This window comes from Citrus sinensis, chromosome 2, assembly GCF_022201045.2.
Source record: "Citrus sinensis cultivar Valencia sweet orange chromosome 2, DVS_A1.0, whole genome shotgun sequence".
NCBI classification, from domain to species: domain Eukaryota; kingdom Viridiplantae; phylum Streptophyta; class Magnoliopsida; order Sapindales; family Rutaceae; genus Citrus; species Citrus sinensis.
Window position 1 is genome coordinate 32,117,707 of NC_068557.1, and position 19,855 is coordinate 32,137,561.

The 19,855-nt window shown below is 35.2% G+C and overlaps 3 protein-coding genes across 11 annotated transcripts; 1 reads left to right on the forward strand and 2 right to left on the reverse strand.

Annotated features, from left to right (window-relative positions):
- The first annotated feature begins 1,140 nt into the window (after nucleotides 1-1,140).
- On the forward strand, nucleotides 1,141-4,139 carry LOC102620599 (uncharacterized). Its single transcript, XM_006467336.4, has 7 exons — nucleotides 1,141-1,461; nucleotides 1,620-1,686; nucleotides 2,353-2,399; nucleotides 2,629-2,716; nucleotides 3,021-3,154; nucleotides 3,282-3,380; nucleotides 3,848-4,139. Exons 1-7 carry the CDS (start codon nucleotides 1,162-1,164, stop codon nucleotides 3,920-3,922), a joined length of 810 nt encoding a protein of 269 aa, XP_006467399.1. The 5' UTR covers nucleotides 1,141-1,161; the 3' UTR covers nucleotides 3,923-4,139.
- Nucleotides 4,140-7,334: 3,195 nt separating this feature from the next.
- LOC102620313 (glycosyltransferase BC10-like) lies at nucleotides 7,335-11,468 on the reverse strand. 8 transcript variants are annotated; one of them, XM_025094929.2, is made up of 13 exons: nucleotides 11,243-11,453; nucleotides 10,893-11,149; nucleotides 10,680-10,796; nucleotides 10,291-10,391; nucleotides 10,099-10,170; nucleotides 9,841-9,922; nucleotides 9,170-9,250; nucleotides 8,986-9,040; nucleotides 8,823-8,864; nucleotides 8,677-8,729; nucleotides 8,527-8,586; nucleotides 8,189-8,329; nucleotides 7,335-7,933 (listed from the first exon to the last, which is right to left on the reverse strand). In XM_025094929.2, the coding sequence occupies exons 2-13, from the start codon at nucleotides 11,139-11,141 to the stop codon at nucleotides 7,754-7,756; spliced, it is 1,233 nt and encodes a 410-aa protein (XP_024950697.1). In that variant the 5' UTR covers nucleotides 11,142-11,149; nucleotides 11,243-11,453; the 3' UTR covers nucleotides 7,335-7,753. The 8 variants fall into 8 exon arrangements, with proteins under 8 accessions (XP_024950697.1, XP_006467398.1, XP_024950698.1 ...); XM_025094930.2 differs by having other exon boundaries at nucleotides 7,803-7,985; nucleotides 11,243-11,468; XM_006467335.3 differs by lacking the exons at nucleotides 8,677-8,729; nucleotides 8,986-9,040 and having other exon boundaries at nucleotides 11,243-11,446.
- Nucleotides 11,469-11,914: 446 nt separating this feature from the next.
- Nucleotides 11,915-18,232, reverse strand: LOC102619836 (leucine--tRNA ligase, chloroplastic/mitochondrial). 2 transcript variants are annotated; one of them, XM_006467333.4, is made up of 20 exons: nucleotides 17,825-18,231; nucleotides 17,364-17,508; nucleotides 17,212-17,268; nucleotides 17,001-17,120; nucleotides 16,812-16,916; nucleotides 16,463-16,686; nucleotides 16,267-16,333; nucleotides 16,027-16,181; nucleotides 15,535-15,799; nucleotides 15,229-15,423; nucleotides 14,810-14,889; nucleotides 14,545-14,607; nucleotides 14,299-14,380; nucleotides 13,896-13,973; nucleotides 13,725-13,826; nucleotides 13,431-13,603; nucleotides 13,152-13,329; nucleotides 12,899-12,976; nucleotides 12,655-12,786; nucleotides 11,915-12,487 (listed from the first exon to the last, which is right to left on the reverse strand). In XM_006467333.4, the coding sequence occupies exons 1-20, from the start codon at nucleotides 18,139-18,141 to the stop codon at nucleotides 12,245-12,247; spliced, it is 2,859 nt and encodes a 952-aa protein (XP_006467396.1). In that variant the 5' UTR covers nucleotides 18,142-18,231; the 3' UTR covers nucleotides 11,915-12,244. The 2 variants fall into 2 exon arrangements, with proteins under 2 accessions (XP_006467396.1, XP_006467397.1); XM_006467334.4 differs by lacking the exon at nucleotides 13,896-13,973 and having other exon boundaries at nucleotides 17,825-18,232.
- Between the last annotated feature and the right edge of the window lie 1,623 nt (nucleotides 18,233-19,855).

A 19,855-nucleotide genomic window follows, 5' to 3' on the forward strand; every position in this document is an offset into this window, starting at 1 on the left:
AATCTTGAATTTTCAAGATTAATAAAAGTTAAAAGTAGAAGAATAAGGGCTGGCGGCGAGAGGCTAATACATTAACATTTGTAGCAGCCTAATACCTTAGTATAAAAATAACACCTAATAAATAATCTTTTTGCATTTCAAGGGGAAATGGTTATGAATATTTTGTTAACTCTTTGAATGGTGTTAATGAGAAAATGGATGATTATAAATTTGGGGGATTGACACTTTTCCCCTACATAAATTAACATATATTATTTAATTCCCTGCTGTTTTTATAATGGTCAAAAATTCCTATGACAGCATAAGTTTACAGTATTACCCTTATTTTTAACTACTATTTTATTTACATTTATTATAAATTAAATAAATTACATGAATAAAAACTAAATAAAAAAAAATTAAGCATTAAAAACAATAAAATTTTTTTCTTGTAATTATTTATTTTGTGAACATTTTCTTATAATAAACATTTTGTAATATTTTAAAATTAAATGTAAAAAGATAGGCAAAATATTTTATTATTTATCTTCTAATAAATCTTTATTTGTCATTCAAGTTTTCTTATAATAATTTTTTTTATCATTTTATAATAATTTTCTTATATATTTATTATAAGAAAATTTTCACAAATTAAATAAGTACAAGAAAAAAATTTTATTATTAATTTTTTTGCTCATATCAAAACATATATTTCTTATTTTTAATGCTTAATTTTTTATTTAGTTTCTATTCATGTGATTTATTTAATTTATAATAAATATAAATAAAAGAGTAGTTAAAAATAAGAGTAATATTGTAAACTTATGCTATCAGGGAGATTTTTGGCCATTATAAAAACAGCAAAGGGAAAAATGATATATGTTGATTACTGTAGATGGGAAATTGACAATCTCCCTTATAAATTTTGTAAACTGCAGGCGAAAAGTGAAAAAAAAAATTAGTGTATTTTTAATCAAATGTAAAAGATTAGGTGGGATGTGAATATTTATCTAAAACTGAAAAACATTTTATTAATTACTATTATACTAAATATTAGGGACCTTAAATGTTATTTTGCTCCGGAAAATAATGACATGGCTGTGCTCATTTCCACACGGTTTTCTGACATGTGTCAGTGAAAATGAGCGATACTAGAAAAGCAACAACACAAGTGAATGGGTGATGAAGAATCAGGAACATGAAGAAGAGCGCAAGAGGAGAGAGAATCATATCAACGAACAAGTAGAAGCAGAAACCATGGCTGCGTCTGCCGCCACAGATGGCGTTGCAGCGACGGCGCTTCGGTCCGTGATCCAACGGGTCCACCAAGCCGCCGAGAGATCCAGTCGCCCGCCGGACCGGATTCGAATCGTCGCTGTCAGCAAAACCAAACCGGTCTCAGTAATCCGTCAGGTTTATGAGGCCGGTCACCGATGTTTCGGTGAAAACTACGTTCAAGAAATAGTGGAAAAGGCGGCTCAGGTCCCTCTCTTTTCTTCTCTCTCTGCTTTTTTTTTTTTCCCAAAAGATATAACTACGTATTAAGCTAAACGGTTCGTTTTGATGTTGTGTCATCAGTTTCTTGTGTGATTGTTTAGAATGAAAGTGTTTGACTTTGTTGTCTGGGTTTAAACGTGCAGCTTCCAGATGATCTAGAATGGCATTTCATTGGGAACCTGCAGAGCAATAAAGTGAAACCTTTATTGGGTAATGATTATTTCGCTTTGTCTCTATTTTAATTGTTCACATTTGTATTATTGCTATGGGATATGCCTGAGTAGGAGAAACGGAAATTAGAGACCAGCTTTAACATTTTGTTATGAATGTATCAAGTTGGGTCACTCTTGTTAAGTCAGATGTGTGCTAAGTGAGGTGGAAGCAAAACTGCAAAACCCTGTGTTCTTGTTGGTTGTTACTGACAAAATAGAACTGCTTTGTACAGTGCATGCTTTAGGGTATTTTTGTTACTGTTGTGTTTCTGCTTTATTTTGAAAGCACAGCTGTTTAGCGTTTGTAGTCACCCACATCCACTTGCTAGTTGGTAGCTAATGTTTATGAACCACCCACCCATTTATATTTGACAAATAGTGATTTTATTTCACAGTAGTTGTGGATTGAAAATCATAGCATCTAAATCCCAAACAGATAGATTGACTTGTTAGGAATTCTTCAGTTAATTTTGCTATCATTTGATCATTGATTAATGCAACTTTCTCTCCCCTTTTCTTGTTTCAGGTGATATTCATGGACAACCTTTTCTTGATTAAAAGTCAAATCTAATTGCATCTGCATTTTGTGTCGCACAACTTTATCTCACATTCATGAGAGAATAAAATATGATGTCTGATTTAAAACTCATCTACTGTTTTGCAGCTGGTGTGCCTAACCTGGCAATGGTAGAAAGTGTGGACAACGAGAAGGTAAACACTTGCTCCAGTTTTAGTTATATTTATAACTTTGATGTAATTTGGACTCAACTTAAGCAAAGAATTTTTATGGTTGCCTTTCGTTGGCTCTTCCGCTCAACTTTTAGAGATTTGAGTACATAGCAAGAGATGTATCATAATTTGTTGTCACGATCAGTCAACCGAGCAATTTGGCTAGTGGTGCTCCTCTTTCTGTTTTACTAAGCCTTTTTGTGTTCTGCAGATTGCAGGTCGTCTTAATCGTATGGTTGAAACCATGGGAAGGAAGCCTTTAAAAGTCTTGGTTCAAGTGAATACCAGTGGAGAAGAATGTAAGTTTGTTTATTAACCTTAAACTGTCATTATTTTTCACAGGTGCAGTCATTTGACTTGTGAACCTCTATTGTAGATGGAGAGTGCTTCATCAAATGCTCATGGAGTCATAGTTGCTTATTGATGATATAACCTTTCGTCTTTCAAATTTGTAAAAATTAGAGGTTATAGTTTATTCAAGAAAATATTTTATCACTTTTTACATGAATAACCTTTCGTGTCATGCATTTTACTGAATTAAGTGGTTCTGATCTGCTACTTGTGATATTTTTGAGGCCATGCTTGATTTCTGCTATGTTGCAGCGAAATCTGGAGTTGAGCCTTCAGGGTGTCTGGAACTTGTGAAACATGTTAGTCAAAACTGTCCGAATCTTGAGTTTTGTGGCCTAATGACAATTGGGATGCCAGATTACACATCGACCCCGGAGAACTTCAAGGTAGTGGTCTGATTTTGATATCATTCCCCAACCAACCCCCTCCTCACTCTCCCATTCACTTTTTCTTTTCTTCTATGTGCTTTTTTCCACTTAAGATATCTGATAGAGAATTGTGTTTTGCAACCAGACATTAGCAAAATGCAGAAGTGAGGTATGCAAGGCTCTTGGAATACCAGAAGAGCAATGTGATCTGTCTATGGGAATGTCTGGTGACTTCGAGCTTGCTGTAAGAAATACTCTACTGTTGGCTTAAAACAGACAACTAGTTTTACGTATTATATCTTGCAGTATAATGATGAAAACAATTTTACTTTGGAACTGAACTTGTTAAAAAATCCCACTGCAATTTTCTCTAATGACATTCACGAGAACTAAGTACTTGTGCTAACTGGGTGTGGAAAAGGGAGGGAAAAAAAAATGGTATGTGTGTTGGCAATTAGTTGCTGCCCTTGTCCACAAAATGCCGCGCACTAACTACTGTCAGTGGCATTTTCTGAAGGAGCAAAGTTTCTGTTGAAAGAGTTTTAAGGTTATTTTCTTTATTTGATGGAAGTTGTGTCAATTCATAAAGGTCAATATGAACTCATGTTTCAATGTTGCCTATTTTATGTTTTATTGTTTAAAATACATGAATGCCTGATTTGTTTTGCTTAGTCCAGTTATGCAGCTCTTGACACTCTCACTGCTTTGCAGATTGAAATGGGGAGCACCAATGTCAGGATTGGATCCACAATATTTGGTGCAAGGGAATATCCGAAGAAGAACTAAACTTTTTTTTTCACCTGTTCTGAAAACGTTGGCTATTGTTATGTATTTATCTTAATGTACTGAAACTAGAGTATAGTAGATTAATCATATTTTTTATGCACTTGTTCTTTCGATGCTGTAGTATTTCTTTTCACTCTTGAATGATGATTTTTGGGGGCTATACTTGTTGATCCCTTCATAATGATGGGTTATTCATCAGAGCCTAGGATTCTTCTTATATTGCGCTGATGGGTCCAAACTACAAAAATTGTATGTTTATATCTGAAATTTTTACTCAAATTTAACAGGCATGCATGTTATGATGCGGCAGGGTTGTGATGCGTCAATCCTTTTTTATTCTGATCAAGGCTTGAAAGATGAATCTGAAATGGTTTCCTTGAGGAACTTTGGTATAAGAAATCGAGAAAAGATCCAATAAATAAAAAATATACTTGAGGCTGTGTTCGGGGCAGGTATCTTGTGCAGATATTATTGTTTTAGCTGCCGAGGAATCAGTAGCACTCTCAGGAGGACCTGATATCCAGATTCCACTTGGAAGAAAAGACCCTACCACTAGCAGTCACCAACTAGCTCACCTTCATTTTCCCTTTCCAGGAATAACAGTTGATGAATTACTTCATACCTTCATGTGTGAAAGGAGTGAAGCTCAAAGAGTCAGTCGCCATCTTAGGTGATGAACTTTTAGGGGTCAATTTTGTAAAAAAGGGATTCTTTAGGGCCTGTTTGGTACCGTTTTCAAGCCTCTGTTTTCGTTTTCGTTTTGAGGATACAGATGTAATTCGTGTTTGGTGGGCTAAACTCAGAAACAAATTATAAAACAAAAAATTCAGATTCAGCTTTCCAGTTGTAAAGTTGAAAACATGTTTAATGCGTTTTCAAATGAATTACAATTCACACTCAAGAACAAATTACAGAACAAATCTCGGCTCGTGTTCACTTCATCAACAGCTCCCAAAGTCCCCGATCTAAACTCTCCGCACTCACTATCACTCTCTTCTTCCTCTTTCTCTAGATCTACAACACATATCTCTCCCTCTAACTCGATCTGCCACTCCGTTGCTGCTGCTGCTCGATCTCGGCTCTTGCAGCTGCTGTCTTCACTTGGTATTTGCTCCAGCTACTTCCAGTTCGTTGCTGCTGCTGCTGCTCTTCCAGTTCGTTGCTGCTGCTAGATCCTGCTGCTGCTGCAGCTCTTCCACTCGCGTGCTGCTGCTGCTGGATCCTGCTGATGCTGCTCTTTCACTCGGTTGCTGCTGCTGCTCTTTCACTCGGTTGCTGCTGCTCTTCCACTCGCGTGCTGCTGCTGCTAGATCCTGCTGCTGCTGCTGCTCTTTCACTCGGTTGCTGCTGCTGCTCTTTCACTTGCTTGCTGCCGCTGCTAGATCCTGTTGCTGCAGCTGCTCTTCCACTCGCTTGCTGCCACCACTTACTGGTATATTTCTTTCTTTTTTTCTATTTGGCTGCACTTTGACTGTAATTCTTTTTGTTTAGCTTGGACCCATATGATGTTCAATTCGGCAAATTGGATTCAATTGGGCAAATTGGATGTTGTTATGTTCAATTAGTTTTTTAGGCAAATTAATTGGGTGTACTTCTTGATTATCTTGTGCAAGATTTGCTCTGGTTTTAAGTGGCATGTGGAAACTATTTTAAGTGGCATGTTCAATTCGGCAAATTGGAAACTGTTCTTGATTATTTTCTTTAGATTGTTTCAGAATCTAGGTCGTAGCAATGATATTTCAGCATGAGAGCAACTGGCCATGAGCTGGAACAGATGGGCTGGAATTTCTCTCCTAGGTGGAGTTCTGTACATTGTGCTGATGATCCCTTTCACGACGAACAGTTTTCCAAGGGCTCAGAACATAGTAGTCATGATTTAGACCCATGAAGTACCAAGAATTTATATTTATGGTGGTTAGCAGAAAATCTCACTCTTGAATCTAGACACATTTGGTACATATTTGTCAAGTATTTTGAAGCTTTACTCTGACTCTAGACACAATAGTTTACTAGAACCTGAAAGATAGAAAAGATGGAAATACAATGTATGTGTTACATTTTTGTTCAGACACAACGAAGAAATCCACACGAAATTGTTACTGGGATGGTGGTGCCACAATGAAACTGGAGATCAAAATCGAGCAAGGCACTTGTACTGTTTGATTTGGTGCAAACATTGTTGCCAATTTTGTTGTAATGTTTCATTGGTGACATAATGGAATTCCTTATTACCCATGCCATTTTAATTTAATTTTCTTCCCACCGCATTCCCATGATTGTTGAAGTGACTTGAAAGAATTAATATCTTCTTGCTGGAGCCCGTAGACATGGATGCTTGCAAACATAGATAGAAGTTTTACCTTTGGTTGATTTGCCAGTTTAAAGAGTCTTGTTTAGTGTTTGTTGGCCTTGAATGTCTTGATATGGATATGGAGCCAAAACAATTGCAAGACGTGTTTCGATTACTACCAAAAGCTGTGCATGTCACACTAAACCATCGAACTTTAATGCTGCCGGGACTGGCATTGGGATTGGGATTGGAACAGGGACCGTGAGTTCTCCTCTGTTTCTCGGATGGAATTGCGGCTTTTATGTGGCATGATTACATACGTAATGCATAATGTGTATCATGTAGTTTTTTATAATTATTTTGTTTAAATCATGTGTTGTAATATATATCTTAATTATATAGTGTAAAAACAATGACAATGTCAAATTTTTTTAATTAATGTTAATTCTTAAACTTTATTATCATGTAATTTTTTTTATTAAATTTGGTTAAATTATTTTGTTGTATTTGTGTGTATTAGCTAAATAATTATTTTATAACTATAAATATAATGTAAATGATTAGTAAAAACTGTTTTTAAAAAAAGCATTACCAAACGCATATTCTCTGTTTTTATCATTTCTAACTGTGTCTACCAAACGCATATTACTGTTTTCAGTTTTAAAATATAAGATACAGAAAATGATACCAAACGCATATTTAAATTCGAAATACAGTAACTACAAAACATCATTTTCATTTTCATTTTTATTCTCAGAAAATACAGATTCAAAAACAATACCAAACAGGCCCTTAACCTCTCACCCTCACCCTCACCCTCACATGAATTCACACTTTTGGACTAATTCATTGCTTCAGGTGCACATACGCTAGGCGCTGGACATTGCGTAAACATAGCGAGCAGATTAAATGATGCAGACGTACATTCAGGAGACCAGATGATGATCAATCTTGCCTTTGAACTTCTACTTAAACTTCAATGCCCGACTAAAACTCCGCTGAATATTATTGAATTACCTAAATATTGTCCATCACATTTAAGTAACCCAATAATTCGATTTCAAACCACAGATTGTATTTGCCATTTTGGTACCAATCTAAAAAACCCAAACGGAAAGGGGAGAAAAAAAAAGGCTCCTACAATAGTAACTACTAGAATATTCAGAAATTACGAAGATTATCTTGGGTAAATTCTCTGCATCCCATAAGTACATCAAAACAAATCATAAGAAATGACTTACTAAGTAAAACATAATGAAATATAGCAGAAAATGTTGGAACAGAGGGCTGCAAGCTTACAATTAGATCAACTCTTAGTAAAATCTCTGGGCAGGAGGCTGGTAGTGAAGGGATTCAAATTGCTGCTGTCCTAACTGTTGGCTCTGTTTTGATTGTCTAAGTATCAAAATTTGTTCTGCATATAGGCTGGTGTGTATCATGTAAAGCTTCAATGAGCAACCTGCTCACTCTCCAGATTGTGTATTGAAGTAGGTCAGTTAACAGTTAAAAGAGTGCTGTCAGAGATGATTAACAATCACAGATCACGAGGATTGGTCTAGTAATGTTGAGGTATCAAACGTCCCAACAATCCCTTCACTCAAAAGGCGCATGGCAGCTCCACGAGAAAACTTTCGTGCAAACAGAAAGCAAGGAACAATGATGGAATTACTCCGACACCATTCTGTCCGGAATTCTGTCTCGTAGTAAACATGGTTGATGCTCTGTTCAATTGAACATAACAAATAATGAAAACAGTAACATCATGTTTTCCCCCTTCAAAACAGAACAGGATAAACTTAATGGAAAGATAAACACACAAAACAACAGACTGAAAAGGAAAAAATAAATAAATAAACACACAATATTTCTAGGGTGCCAAAATAGGCACAATGTGATGGGATGCTCATCAATTATAAATCACAATATTCATCTAGATATCCATCTTTCACAATGTAAAAGCAAGAGAAGTCAACAACCTTTATTTCCTTGATCTGTTGAGGGCCCGCATTTGCATAGCTGAATGTCAATGGATGCCAATTTTGATTCCCCGTTGTAGACAGGTTCCACTGTGTATACGTCAATGTTCGACGTTCAAGCTCACCTTCAAGCTCACTCATCTAACAGAAAATATAACCAATCAGAAAAGATACCATCCATAAAAAGCTATATACTCGAAAAGAAAGGTTGCATAATTCTTACACAGGAACAGAGAAGAAGAGATATCACAAGAAAATCATGCCAGGAAGAATCATGCAACAAACTGAGAACGATAAGAAAAATGGAAGGAAAAAATGAGACATGAATGGTTACTTACTGCAAGCAGTGTCTGCACGTAGTGTTCATCAGGAATACAGTTGTGCTGCTTTTGAAGTTTCTGCATTTATCATGAACAGTGCACCCAAATCAGAAAAGCTTTTCAATCGCTTTAAAGGGGGAAAAATATAGATCACTGTAAGCATTTAGCCTTTGCTTTGAGAACTTCAGCAGTAATGAAACTCTCTGACGGATATAATCGCACTACATATTATCATAAAAGTAAAATGACTGTCACAAAATATGGAACACTGCCCTTCACAATAAAAAAGAAATCAGGTATAGAATATCACTTACCATATTCATCTTTCCCTTGCGTGCATCTAAAGGTGGGCGTCGCTGCAAGGAGAAAACATATGAATGATTTCTTGTTTGATCCAGAAAAAGGTCTTATACTTTTTACACTGTAAACCACTACCCACTTAGAAAAAATAATGTTGACTAAAAAATGTTCACTTTCTTGGGACTAGTGAGGGGTCAGTGACACTGACAGATAGTTTGACAGGCATGCCAACCTAGAAAAACCAATCAACAGCAGTCATAATTGTAAGTGTCATTTTACACTATAGAGTGATTATTAGCTGAAAGTAGTGATTAATACTAATCTATAAAAGAATAAGACAGAAAACTGCTTAACTGCATACCTTGCAACACTTCTTAAAGACTGGAAAAATAATCTCATCATCAACAATGACTTCTGCATGTCTCCGAATTAAAGTGATCCACTGCAACAAAATCAATTTAAGTTCAGATCATGAATGATGCCTAGGTAGAAATACAAATGCATATCCTACCCTTGAAGAAATTTTAATTAAAAAGATGACATTGATGATTCATTAGTGACATAAGGCTTGTTTATTATATGTTTGAAATCTGAAATTTTATTAATTTCAGGATTTTTTCAAAATTTGCTCTTTTTTTTAATTTATATTTGATTTTCAAACATTTATCCCCGAAAAAGTAAACTATTGTAACTTTTATCTTAATGAGAAAAGTCTAAATGAAAAATAAATATTATATTCCATAAATATCTCTATAAAATATACTTATTTCTTAAACTATAAAACTTAATTTCTTTTTTTTTTGGTTTTGATTTACAAGGACAAAAAAAAAAGGGACAAACGCCTCCTTACATTAACCCTCCTAACATTCTGATTCCAGTCAAGCAAGTTATCATGCACACAAACAATGAGTCAAAGTGTTAAGCTCAATACAAAGGTGAGAAAACTATTTGCAGACACCAGGCTCACTTAAAATGATGTGTATGACAACTAACTATGGACAAGTTAAGAGAGGATGGGATGCAATAGATAACCTGAGAGCCCTTTCGCCATTTTCCCTTTGGTATGGTAGGTGACATCTTTGGGTTGTAGCGGCTTTCCTTTCTATCCAGAAAACTACAAATACCGAGTAACAATAAAAGTTTCACCTTAGTATTTATTAGATTAAAAACACTTACAAACCACTTAAAATGACTAAATACTGATCCTGATATAACATTTCCAATTGATATTTAAGCATTTTTGCAAAGCAATCGTGCATGGCACCTCAAAATTCAAAGCTCTCCATCTACCTGTCCACAAAACTCCTCGGAGAAGCCATTAGATACTTGTAAACATAGCTAAAGTTGTAGATGGGTACGCAACTGCAACACAGAGAGAGAAAATCTAATAAATAACCATCAGCAAAACAACTGTTCTTCAAGAACACACATCATGACCAATCACAATCAAATCATTTGCTCTAAATCTTATGGAAAAACCACCTGTCAGAGAGAAGCACAAATCTTTGATTTGCCGGATCTTCCAACGCAGTTTCAAGTAACAATCTCTCCGCTGCAATCATACTGGATTCTCCCCATGCTACCTGTAAGACATCTTCATTACATCATTTCTTCAGCTCCAAGAAATCATCATCAACTCATTCAAGATTGAAGCATAAAATCCATCACTTGTCCTTTTTATGGATACTAAAATTTGTCCTTTATTAATGATTAATAATTACACCAAGCCTAGATGTTGAGGAAAGTTAATATATTTAACAAAAATAGCAAAAAGTAGTTAAAATTTCATAATAGAAAAACTAATCTTTAAGGAAAAGAATGAAGTTTATTAATTAATTAACTTATTTTATTCTAGTTTATACCATAATCACCTGAATGCTATTACTCAACTGACGACCGTAAAAGAACTTTGACCTCGTCGTTAACTCATCGAACACAAAACCCGGCGCCGAGTGTATAAAAATCGAAAAATTCTCCACGTCAGCAATCTGCACCAACCAAACCAGTTCAGAAGTTCATTTTGTCGTTGAAAAAAAAATAGTTCTCTTCGTTTCATTTTAATTAATTAATAAATAATTAGAGACCTCGAAGAAGCTTCCCCAGAGAAAGTCGAGCGGCAGCTCACGGCGAGCGAGGAAGAGAAAGGCGATCTTGGCGGGGCCATCGTAATGAATCCGCGATCTCGTGCGAGAAACAGCAGACGACGAGATATCGTACCGAAGGTGGAGCCGGAAAAGAGCTACGAGAGAAAAAGCGATGCAGAAGAAGGTCACCAGCTTCCAGCTGAACCAGAGCACGTGGCGCCCCACTTTTGGCGCGGCTTTCTTCGTCATACTTCCTCCTTCAAAATCACAACCAACATGATTTTTTTTTATATTTAAAAAGAAATGAAATTTTTAATAATTAATTTAGTATGTGTACGAAGATAATTTACATTGAAGGGATTGTGTAGGAAGAAAGAAAGAGAAGAGCATCTGCGGCTCTGCGCTGTCGTTTTATGAATTAAAAAATAGTGGGAACTGGAACAGCGTCGCCCGCGGGCCTCAAGTAAAGGAAAGAAACAAACAGAAGAAGAGGGAAAAGAAACGGTGACGTTTCTTGATGGTGGGGGCGAAGGTGATTATGGAATGAATAGGTTGATGAATGGACGGCAGCGGTGACTTGTGAGGTTATAATTGAATGACAGCGTTGATGCGCCGTGACGTGAGTGAGACTGATTGATAGGCTTTTTGTGCAGATTGACCAAAGATTACATTTTTTTTTTTTTTCCCCACATTGATTCAATTGCCGCCACGTTTACATGAAACTTGATCGTTACTTGACGGTACTGATAGGGACAGATTTCAGACAAGTGGTAAATTTATCACCTTATTTTTTTTTTTTTTTAAACAAACCACGAGGATAAATTTGATACTTACGCATTGATGATGATGATTATGTACGTTTCAAAATCTTTAAACGCTCAATTTCCTCTATTTTACTTAAGGGAGAGGAAAGAAAAGATTAGTTATTCATAATTATTTATTTATATATACAGCATCGGAAATTTAAATAATGGTGGCTTCGCAAATTGTATAATTTAAAATTAAATTGATGCGCTCTGTACTGTAACTAAAAAAATCACTGGGTACGTAATACATTCAAAATTCAAATGAACAAAATGCGTCAATGATGATCATACACAATAAACATTGCATTTCTAGATTACTGAGATTTACAGTATTATTTGAATTGATTAAAATCAAGTAATTGATGAGGAACTGTGTTGACTTGGCAAGCCGGCATACTCTTTTTGATGAAAAAATGACTTGTTCATCTTGTTTTATTTCTCCCATTGAGGTCACAGGCTGAAAATGCATATTGCATGCGTGCATGGGGATGCTGAATTGGGCAGGAACAATGTTACTATAAGCTGTTGTGATGTTATCTGAAGCAATTATCGGACGCTTGCCTTGGTGTTTTGACGGTCCAAAATTACATTCAAGATCCTTCCAGGAACATATATTCTTTTTTTGATTGATTTCCCATCCAGAAACTTGGAAAGTTTCTCATCCAGGGAAGCTAGTTTGAAAGCTTCCTCCTCGGAACATCCTTCTTCAACCTGAATGGTACCCCTGGTCTTGCCATTAATCTGAATCGGTAGCACAATGGTCGAGTCCTTCAAGTAATCAGGATTTGCCTGAAAATATTTTAACAGATGAAAGAAAAGTCTGTGTTATGTATGGTTTCATTTTCTGGATAACCAGAATTCAGTGACATTCAATTTCCACCTATCATCTTGGTAACAGCTCCATCAATTTGAGAACACAAAAATGTGAGATATAATACCAGGAGACAAAATTTTACCTTGGGAAAGGACTCATATGCTAAAGAATTTGAGTGTCCCAAGCGAAACCAAAGTTCTTCAGACATGTGAGGTGCATAAGGCGCCAGCAACAAAATAAATGGTTCAATGATTTTTCTTGGGTGTTTCTCCCACTGAAAACATCAAAAAGCAAACAACAGATCACACACTTCATGAGCAAAAGTGGAAAGAAGTGTTCGTCAACCCATCAAGTAGTATAAAAGTTCATAATAACAAAAATTAAACCTTATATGCTGCATTAATGAACTCCATCATTGCTGAAATACCAGTGTTGAACCTTGTCCCTTCAATTTCTTCTGTCACCTGCAAAATAAAATGTACACGATCCAAAGGTTTATATTGCATATCACTGTGATACGAGGAATCTCCTAAATGAAACGAAGCACCCAATCGCTATTCCATGCTACTTATATGTTCATTATAATGCAATAAATACAGCAATAGAGATGCCCAGTTCAAGCCATAACTTCTATTATACCTTTGCTATGCATTTATGCAGAGTACACAGTTGTTCTAAAGTAGGTTCTTCATCATTTACCACAGTGCCACCTTTGAAAGTGCCATCAGGCAAGGATGAACCTACAATCAACCTCCACATCCTTCCCAAAAATCGGTGGACACCTTCAATACCACTAGTATTCCAGGTTTTGGAGTCTCTGGAAGCACAATGCAATACAAGGCAAGAAAATATCTTTGTTAATGCCTTTTATTCTAAACACTGAACAGTGAAACCACTAATGATACTAAACAATAATACCTAAATGGCCCCATGAACATTTCATATAAACGAAGAGAATCAGCACCATATTCAGTAACAACATCATCTGGATTCACAACATTTCCCCTACTTTTACTCATTTTGTGTGCACGAGCTATTAAACGGATGTTAGGATTGTCTTTCATTACAAAGAAATCCCCGGACTTCATGACCTGCATCCGTAAAATGAGCTTTTGTCAAAAACAACCAATATGTAATATGATCCATCATCAATGACAGCATACACATATATATGTAAAAGGAAAATATACTGTCACTTCTAAAAGCACATACTTTCTCCTCAGGAATGCTCTCCTGCTCATATTCACCCAATGTATCAGTTGAGTCTGCAGATATATAGCTTCCATCCACATCTTTACAAACCATGTATTGCACCTGCAAGTCAAAACATCAGAAATCCAATAATGAATTATGTCCTACGCAAGCACATATAGCTATTCTTACTTCCCCCAGAATAATCCCCTGGTTTATTACACACTTGAAGGGCTCTTTGGTTGACACCACACCAATGTCATAGAGAACCTGAAATAAGGTCAGAATGCATAAGAGAATCTCGCAACATGAATAATAAAATTAGACAGCTTGTTCATTCATTGTAGGAACCTCTTTGTCAGTTTTGGTTACTACACGCTTTCCTAGAGCTCGCTATAGTTTATTTGTCAGCATTACAATTGACTAAGGTTGCCTTATGCAAGCACATCAATGATGCAATTATCTAACACAAGAAGGAAAAATAATTGCAGTGATCATAACCGATAAGAGTAGATAGATGAATTGACAACAATGATCACCGGTGAAGAAGCTTTAGCAACAAATGCCATGGTTAAAACAGGAGACTAGTACAAACCTTGTGCCAGAATCTAGCATAAAGTAAATGAAGAACTGCATGTTCAGCACCTCCAACATACACATCCACGGGGCTCCAGTACCTGCAGTTCAAATATATTTGGGAAAGATAAGAAACTAAAATGAGACACAGTACAAACAAAGAAAATTGATTTTGATCATTTTAGAGGTCAAGGAAAGTCCAAGATAAATCACCAGTTAGGTAATATTAAGGGAAAATTTTTTATTTAGCAAAAGCTGCTGTTACCTTTCTTTTGTCTTATCCACTAATTCTTTGGAATTTTTTGGATCCATAAATCTCAAATAGTACCTGAACAGAGATAGATAGGAAGATTATAGGACCCCAAATTTCAGAGAAATTGTTCAGACATTATCAGTGGTTGGAAAAGTATTAGTTCCAGTATCCAGACATCAGAAAAAGTAAAGAATTAATGCAACATCACCGCTTAACTAAAAAGCAGTTAATACAAAAATGTGGTAACTAAAAAACAGCTAATATCAACCCCAATTACCAGCAGGAACCAGCCCACTGTGGCATAGTGCTTGTTTCTCGTCTAGCAGGTTTTCCAGATGAATGCTCTGTGGTTTGAACCTGAAAATGAACCACAAAAGTATACGAAAAAATGTTAACAAGGCTCTTTTTCCCCATCCCTTCTCAGTATATAGACAGATTAACCTCCAGTAGGAAACCATTTGTTTTGATTAATAGATTACATTGGAAGTTAAATAAACACAGTTTATTTAAATAGCTAGAAATCACAATCCTTTGTCAGTAAATTGAGAACTTTAGAGAGCTGATGATTCATATTTTAAACTAATAGCTAAAATTGTTATGCATTTTGTGATAAACATTATTTTAAAGATGTTCAGGAGCACCAATCAACTGGAGCCACAAGTTATGAAAAATTGCGAACAGAGGAAGACGAAATACCCAAGACACCGCTTTTGATAATGGGGGTTCCCCTGTACCAGTGGGAGTGAAATCATCCAACTCAGGAAGGGTAAGAGGCAGTTCAGCTTCATGAAGTGGAACAGTCTCACCAGTACCATCCAAGAATACGACAGGAATAGGTTCCCCCCAATAACGTTGTCGAGCAAAAAGCCAGTCCCTCAGCTTGTAGTTCACCTGAAAAAGATAATCCGTGCATATTAAAACAAAAGTATCGAAGATGATGACAATTAATCACCTCAATCACTGCCTTGAATCTGATGGTTCAGATAAACAGAGAAAAAGCACCTTTTTCTTTCCATTTCCAGTCTTCTCAGCCCACTCAATGACTTTTGAAGTAGCTTCTTGGCATGACAAGCCATTGATATCAAGCCCTGAGATCAAATTTGATGAATTCACAATGAGACCTTCACCAGTATAAGCCTTCTCAGATTGACTGCTACTTTCGTCATCTGGCATCACAACGGAATGAATTGAAATATCAAACTTTAAAGCAAACTCATGGTCACGGGTGTCATGAGCAGGCACAGCCATAATTGCTCCTGTTCCATAACTGCACCAAACCAAAATTAACATACTTCACTCATATTGATAAGAACCTATGAACATCTATGAGTGATCAACAAAAGAATTTCCATAACAATTAAAATGTATGGTAAATACACTTCACTTTTTAAACAAGAAATACAAGTGGTATGTCTCAATTTATGCATGTATGCAGATGTCAACTGAGAAACAACGACAAAGAACCTAAGAAACAGAATATAAACTTAAACACACCTTCCTAAAACATAATCTGCAACCCATATTGGGATTGCTTCCCCACTGGCTGGATTTCTTGCATAACAACCACTAAAGACCCCGGTTTTTTCTTTCTGAAGCTCAGTCCTCTCAAGGTCACTCTTTCTTGACGCAAGGTTTTTATATTCCTCTATCTGTGGTCAAGAATCATTGTCACCAATTTCCCAATGGACATAAAACCTTTCAGACAAAAGTGAGTAAGTAAAGAGTGGAATGTACATTTTGGCTCTGTGTTGTGGACACTAATGATGATAACAAGGGATGCTCTGGTGCCACAACTAAATATCTGCATAAGAAAATTTGATGAAAATAAATCATAATCCAAGGACAATTTTTATCTAGAGAACAATTAGGTACATATTATGCAATCAATTATTCAAACCTAGAAAATAAATGCAAGGTGTGAGACGCTCACGTTGCCCCAAAGATGGTATCAGGCCTGGTAGTATAAACAGTAATTTTTATGTCTCTTTCCTGACCATCACTGTCAAGAACACGAAAGTCCATCTCAGCCCCTTCTGACCTCCCTATCCAGTTCCTTTGCATTTCCTTTACACTTTCGGGCCAGTCAAGGTCGTCTAAATCGTCAAGAAGACGATCAGCATATTCAGTAATCTTGAGCATCCATTGCCGCATTGGCTGCTTGGTAATAAAAAATTACACTGTAAAATTATGAGATCATTCAAATAATAGGAATAAGAGAAGAATTACCATAACTAGGACACATGAATTAGAAAATATGAAAAATCACCTAACCAGTGTACCTTTCTTATTACTGGATGACCCCCTCGCTCACTCACACCATCGACCACTTCCTCATTTGCTAAGACCGTGCCAAGAGCAGGACACCAATTGACAGGCACTTCAGCCTGAATTGAAATTAAGTGAATCATCGTGCCAGGTTTCTTGTCAAATATAACAGATTAATATGTGAACCACTTATGATACAACACCTGATAGGCCAATCCTCTCTTTAATAGCTGAAGAAAGATCCACTGAGTCCATTTATAATAAGCTGGTTCTATTGTGGAGATCTCACGGTTCCAGTCATACGAGAAACCCAATGATTTGAGCTACAAATAAGCATTTCTCCACATAAAGGCATCAGCCACGTGTATGTGTAACTTCACTGATTACAAATAGAAAACAGTGAAATGAAATTACCTGGGTGCGAAAGCGATTAATGTTCCTCAAAGTTGTGATTTTTGGGTGGGTTCCCGTCTGTAAATAATGCAACCAATTACAGAATTACAGTAACTACCACAAAAACACACTAATATGAAAACCACATAGTACAAAATAATTGCAAGGGAGACCTCAATTGCATATTGCTCAGCAGGCAAGCCAAATGCATCCCATCCCATTGGATGCAAGACATTGTAACCTTGCATACGTTTTAGCCTTGCAAGAATATCGGTAGCAGTATATCCCAATGGATGGCCTACATGTAAACCGGCTCCGCTGCAACAACCCAAAAAATCCACTCAAACAAAGGAAGTTTAGTGGGTTGTGAAAATCAGACTACTGAAAATTCAAAAGTCGTCACTGAAACTTATCATTCCAGAATAAATACAACAAAACAACTCAGCAACAATAACCATTACCTCAGTATTTTAGCATACTGAGGATATACTAATATAGAAGAAGAAACTCATCAGTGACTGCATTTGCATGATATAAAAAAGCAACCATAAATGGGAATTGCCATTTCAGAAGTCTTAATTGGCTATATTCATTCTTCAACAAATACAAAAGAAGAGAAGAGAAAGAGGGGGACCTGGGATAAGGGAACATGTCAAGAACATAGAACTTGGGCTTAGAGGTGTCAATTTCATCCGGGGTTCTAAACGTTCGATTGTTTTCCCAATAACTCTGCCATTTTGGTTCAATCTCGTGAAATGGATATGCCCTCTTCACCACTTGCTGCTTTTGCTTCTGCTCTTCAATTTCATTCACAGAGCACCTAACTATAGCCCCACTTGTAGAACAAGAATTGAACCAACTGGGTCTCTTTACAACAGTAAAACTTGTACACTGTTTTTGAAAAGAAAACGATTGAGGAAGAAATTGGATATGAATGTGTTGTGTGTTCATATTTTCTACCCGGGCATCGAGTTAAAGCGTGGACACCGGTGGTGGATTCAAGTGGAGATAATGCCACTACTTATTATCATTGTTTATTTGTTTATGCACTCTTTTGTTTGTTGGCCGTTAACGCCTTAAAAGGGTAAGTGTCCGTCCTCTGAAAAAAATTATTTCACTACTTCAAAAATTATAAAATATTAAATAATTATAAAAAATATTATTTTTTTATTATTTTATTATTATAACTTTATAAAATCTTTCATTTTATTTTTTTTATTAAAACAGCTAGTTAAATAGTAAAATACTAATATTATCTTTATAATAATAGAAGTATCAAATAATAAATATAAAATTATTATTATACCCTTAATCGTTGATTAATAGCTTAACCATAAATTTATAAATAACTCTGAATTTATTATAAGTATAAAAATAATGAACTGATAAAAATACCCCTAAATATTTTTGGTAAAAATGTGCAGAACCTATTTTGAAAAAAGACACTTAAATAAGAAGTATTGATTAACAAGCTTTAAGTGTTTTTTTTTTTAATTGGAGTATTGATTGTGTGTTTATTAACAAAAATATCCAGGATTTTTTGTATTAGCTGCTTTTATAGTTATATTAAATTCAGGGTTATTTATAAATTTATGGTTAAAACTATTATTTGTAGATCTAAGGGCATAAGATAATTTTTTATCTACGATTTGATATCCTTATTTGTGTATTTATCATAAAGAATAAAATTAATATTTTATTAATAAATTAATTGGTCAACTAACTGTTTTGACGAAAAGAATAATAAAATAAAAGATTTTGTGAAGTTATAATGATAAAATGATAAGAAATATTTTTTTAATCATTTGATATTTTATAAATTTAAAAATAGTGAAACGATAATAACCCAAATTATTACTCTATTCATAGCATTTAATTTGACAATTGACTCGACGAACCCAATCTCAATTCTTACATTAACAATAATGCTAAATGCAAATGCATCACATTGGAGATTAGATGATATAGATGACGACGATGACATAAACTATCTATATATATCTATATCTATCTATATATATATATAAAATTGGGACTTGAGGAGGTGACGTGGCATCACCATTTCTCATCTTTGTATATTCTCTATTATCTAATAAATAGAGAAATTTTCTTTTAGATTTGACTTTTCATCTTCTCATAATTAATTTGATTATTATTACACAATAACAATTATGTAAAGATTTTAATGAGGCATATTCTTTATAATGAACATCCAAGGGGGAGTGTTATGAATTTATTAAAATAAATGTAAATGTTCATAACATATATTTCTTAGTCTCCTCATTATCTCACATTAGCAACCTTTAGCTTCCCTATAACTCTCACTATCTCACAAGAAATTATGATCCATAATTTTTCATTAATTTCATGGAGTGATTATGTAACTATAAAAGGAGAGCTTATCTTTTTGTTTTGTACACACACAATTGGAATGAATAAAATCACTCTATAATATATTCTCTCATTTTATTTTTTATCTTGCGTTACTTCTTTATTTGTATTGTTGGCTAATAGTTTTTTTTTGTTTTTTATAAGGCTGCCTCATTTTTTTAAAAAATCAATTCATATTTTTTATCAGTTTCATCAAGTGTAAAGTAAGAAAAAATGATAATACTAAATTCTTTTTTCAAAGTCGCGTGAAGCGCGGTTATATTTTCTAATATCT